At 44.2% G+C, this 5,000-nt stretch overlaps 1 protein-coding gene across 1 annotated transcript in view; it reads left to right on the forward strand.

The window, feature by feature from the left end:
• Positions 1-5,000, forward strand: part of reln (reelin) — a gene marked incomplete at its 5' end in the record, with an annotated part of 165,763 nt that overhangs the window by 111,997 nt on the left and 48,766 nt on the right. Inside the window, 4 exon segments of the mRNA XM_080437303.1 lie at positions 335-355; positions 358-516; positions 519-527; positions 2,542-2,815. Of these exon segments, the coding sequence (XP_080293429.1) occupies positions 335-355; positions 358-516; positions 519-527; positions 2,542-2,815 (463 nt within the window).

Here is a 5,000-nt window from a genome sequence, read left to right on the forward strand (position 1 = left end):
TAACAGTTAAACTATGCATTTTGCATCTACCTGGGTCTAAAGTTGGAAGCAAGTTTTATTTAGCTTCATTTGATTGGCTGATTTGTACCCCCCCCTCCTCTCTGTCTGTCTGTCTGTATCTCTCTCTCTCTCTCTCTCTCTCTCTCTCTCTCTCTCTCTCTCTCTCTCTCTCTCTCCTTCTCACTCTCTCTCTCTCTCTCTCTTCTCTCCTCTCTCCTCTCTCTCTCTCTCTCTCTCTCTCTCATCTCTCTCTCTCTCTCTCTCTCTCTCCTCTCTCTCTCTCTCTCTCTCTCTCTCTCTCTCTCTCTCTCTGTGTGTGTCTCTCTCTGTGAAGGTAAACATTCGGCTCAGTGGGGTTGGATGAGGTCTTCGTAGGGATGAATGACAGCTCCAGGTCGGGCTTCCACGATAAGTTTGACGGTTCAAATCCTCTCAGAACCAACTGGTACCGTGTGCAGGGAGGAGAGGTGGCTGTGGACTGTCTGTCCCTGGACACCGCGCTGACCTTCCATTCTGAGCCATAGACAGTAAGACACGCACAACGCACACACACACACACACACACACACACACACACACACACACACACACACAACGCGACACACCCACACCACACACACACACACACACACACACACACACACACCACACACACACACACACACACACACACACACACACACAGGTTTGTATTACTATACTGGACATCAAATTGTGGACATCAATTTCTTTTCAAAATAGCAGAACAATACATTTTACAATCTTCAGATTCTATGACCTCTGGGGGAGAGAGGGTGAGAGCGGTCAATTTAGCCGAAATATAACGGCTGGGATGGTATATATGGGGTTTTATTTCATATTTATAATACGTTTCAGAAAAAATAAAAAACAGAGATGATTGAAACAAATAGTTAGGAAAAGTCATGAAAGGGGAACTTTCTCAGAGCTTCATGAGAGAAGATAATCCATAATTTTCAAAATCGGTCCAGATTGTGGCTAAGTCATGCGAGTGTTAAACAGGAAGCGGATGGAAACGGAAATCTTAAATTGACGTTATTTCCATATCCGGGTGAGTTACAGTGAAAATGGTCACTGCGGGTGATAAAGAACGATGTGATCTTTTAAAAAAATATGTTTATTACGTCCATGGCAGAATTGGTCATTGGAAAAAAATACGTTTTTTACGTCTGTGGCAGTGAATGAGTTAACAAGAGCTTGTGACAAAAATAATAACTACATTGAATACAGGGTCTTTCTTCTTACATTTCCTGAAAAGTAACAGATTTGGACATACAAGGTTTCCATCCGACAGAGACGATGTATTCTTCCTCACTGAGGTGAAAACATGTGTCTTATTGTAGGCTGCTACATAATTGTAGCTGTAGATTCCATTATGGAGTAGTCCATCACTGCCATCTAGTGGTAGAACAGCATTTTAACAGGTTTGTTCAGTCATTACAATAGCCAACCGTCACTTCTGTAAAATCTATATATCGTTACTCTCAGGCAGAAACCTTGTATCTCCATATTTGACCTCTTTTTAATGTTTTTATTAATGTTGTACTTCATCATACATGCAAAAGCTCACTGAGCTTGTAGATTTATGGTGCACGAGTAAGCTCAAGTCAGGCTTTAGGGTTGTAAAATGGCATTTATAAGATAGACGTTGTGAGGACCATTTCCTGGTGCTCACAAGGGAAATTGTTGTTTTATGGTTCGAAATAAAAAAATGTTTTACAGAAAAACAGCTACGTTTAGAATTAGGAGAAAGAGAAAGATTAGGAGTTAAGGTTAGGATAAAACATTGAGAGGTTCCGTTTAGGGATCAGAGATAGAGTTAATTATGCCTGATTTACGCTTAGTTGCGTGCTGGTGTGGTGAAAAATTGCTGATTTACAAGCTCACAAAGCGTCTTTTTCGGCCTTGTTTTTAACGTAATTTATTTATTTAAATTTTATTTATGGCATTCATAAAATCTTAAAATTGTTGATGTCCTCACAAGTATAGTATTCAGTGTTGATTTCATCGACTAAAACTATGATGAAAAACGTTCGTCGTCTACCTTTTTTTACTGACGAAAACGAATTAAAAACAAAATAAAAACTAAGCTATGATGACTAAAACTAAAACTAAATATATTGACAATTCCGTCAACAAATAAAAACTAGACTACAATGTTAATGAGAGACTAGAGGAGAAGAGATCCAGTAGAACTAAAAGACAAGTCGTTTGGGTGCGCTCGGGTGTTGCGCTCTGAAAACGCTGCGACGCGTTAAAGATCTGCTATTTTCAGCAAGCAACCAAGTGTGAAATCAGGCATTATGACGTGCAAAAATATATTTTAGTCGACTAAATCAACTGTAGATTTAGTCGACTATAATCTTATGATATTTAGTCGACTAAAACTAGACAAAAATGGCATCAGATGACTAAAATATGACAAAAACTAAATGGAATTGTATTCAAAAGACTATGACTAAAACTAAATAAAATAAACATTGCTGTCAAAATCAACACTGGTGTGCATGTGTGTTGTTCCAGAGAAGCCACGCTACGCAGAGACGTGGGACTTTGAGGTGTCGGGTTCGTCCTTCCTGCAGTTCTCCATGAGCATGGGCTGCAGTAAGTCCACATCCTTCTCCCACGGTGTGAGGCTGGAGTTCTCCACGGACTGCGGCCGCAGCTGGACCCTCATCCAGCCCGAGTGCGTCCCTCCGGCCATCGGCTGCGCCGGCTACACCCAGAGCTCCATCTACACCTCCACCCAGTACAAGCACTGGAGGAGGATCACTGTGTACCTGCCCAGTGCTGCCAAGTAAGAGTTCTAATACAAGACATACTTTAAAGGTAGGGTAAGTGATGTTTTTATGTTAAAGGTTTCATGACATCAAATGTCCCCCTTTTGTTTAGGTTTTCTGACCTCAATTACACCCCAAAAAACTGAACTTTGAACATTCAGTGAATTTTCTATTTTCTGAATAATTAGGCTCAGAAAAGTGCTGTGATTTGCCCTTGGACTTTGATGTCACAGTCCATTAATCCCGCCTCCTCCCCGCCCCTCCCCTATCCTTCTCCTTTGGGAGGGTGGAGCAGAGGCGATGATTGACAGGCAACATCCCTCAAAAGCGACAGCCGTAGGCAAATCGTTTTTTTTTAAAAGGCCTCAGAACACAGAGAGAAAAAAACCTGCCATGGCTCACTGGAGTGGATTTTTCAGTTAAAACCTTTTAATACACGTTTGATGGACCATGATAAAGACTTTTAATGTTTTGTAAACCAGAATGTCATGAAACCTTTAAAGTAAGTGTTAAATAGCTCCATATTCTGATAGTACTAATTTATATACAATATTTGCCTCTCCAGCTCTTTAGTAATCAGAAAATGCATTTTCCAGTCGGGATACCTATTTTATTACCCTTATTATATATTATATATATTATATATACCCTTATTTTTAAGGGCAAGTGATTTACTTTGGTTAAAATAAGTGTTAAATAGCTCTATATTGTGATAGTACACATCCGATCTCCCCGTCCTCCTTTTGGGAGATCGGACCACAGCGCCATTCAGCTCCTGCCAGCCTACAGGCAGAGGTTGAAACGAGAGCCCATCTGCAAAAAAGAGGTACAGATTTGGTCTGAACAATCGAACTCTGTACTACAAGACTGCTTTGACCACGTGGACTGGGGGATGTTTCGGACCGCTGCTGAAAATAATGTCAACGAGTTTTCAGACACAGTCACGTGTTTTATCAGCAAGTGCATTGAGGACATTGTTCCAAAAAAGAAAGTTCGGATTTTCCCCAACGAGAAACCATGGATTAACAGCGAGGTACGAGCTGCTCTCCATGCACGCAACATCGCCTTCAGATCTGGGAATCTGGGGGACACCCGTGCGGCACTCCTGAGAACCATCAGGAAAACCAAGAGGGACTATGCGACCAAGCTGGAGGCCCAGTTTGAGAATGGGGATGTGAGGAGTACATGGCAGGGGCTGCGTGACATCACAGATTACAGAGGGAGAACTAGATCGGCAGAGACCCCCTCTGCCTCCCTCCCTGGCGAGTTGAACACGTTCTACGCCCGGTTTGAGTCTGGAAGCACTGAGCAGCCACTGCCTGCACCACCTGCGGACACCAGCCCTTTAACCATCTCAGAGGCTGAGAGAGCCTTCCAGCGGGTGAATACACGCAAAGCTGCCGGCCCGGATGGCATCCCAGGCCGTGTACTAAAGGCATGTGCAGCCCAGTTGGCAGGAGTCTTCACAGACATCTTCAACCTCTCCTTCTCCCAGGCTGTGGTCCCCTCCGGCCTTAAATCATCAATCGTGGTCCCGATTCCCAAACACTCCAAGGTGACGTGCCTCAACGATTGGAGACCGGTCGCTCTAACACCGATTGTGAGTAAGTGTTTTGAGAGACTGGTGAGAGACCACATCTGCTCCGTGCTGCCTGCCACGCTGGACCCATGGCAATTTGCTTATCGTCAGAATCAATCAACTGACGACGCAGTTGCCTTGGCTGTACACTCTGCGCTCACCCACTTGGATAAGGGGAAGAACAGATGTGTGCGGATGCTTTTCGTGGATTACAGTTCTGCCTTTAACACAATCATCCCAACCAGACTGGTCGCAAAGCTAAAAGACCTGGGCCTGCACTCGACCATGTGCAGCTGGATTCTGGACTTTCTGTCGGGCCGCCGTCAGGTGGTGAGGATGGGTAACATCACGTCGGACCCCCTGACCTTCAACACAGGAGCCCCACTGGGTTGTGTGCTGAGCCCTCTCCTCTATTCCCTGTACACATACGACTGTACAGCCACGTACAGCTCCAACGTCCTGATCAAGTATGCGGACGACATGACAGTGGTGGGCCTGATCGACAACAATGACGAGACGGCCTACAGAGCTGAGGTTGGAGCACTGACACAGTGGTGTCAGGAGAACAGCCTGGTTCTGAATGTTAATAAAACCAAGGAGTTGATCGTGGACTTTAGGAGGAC

This window comes from Gymnoscopelus braueri (genome assembly GCF_963280865.1).
Source record: "Gymnoscopelus braueri genome assembly, chromosome: 9".
In the NCBI taxonomy this organism is placed as follows: Eukaryota; Metazoa; Chordata; class Actinopteri; order Myctophiformes; family Myctophidae; genus Gymnoscopelus; species Gymnoscopelus braueri.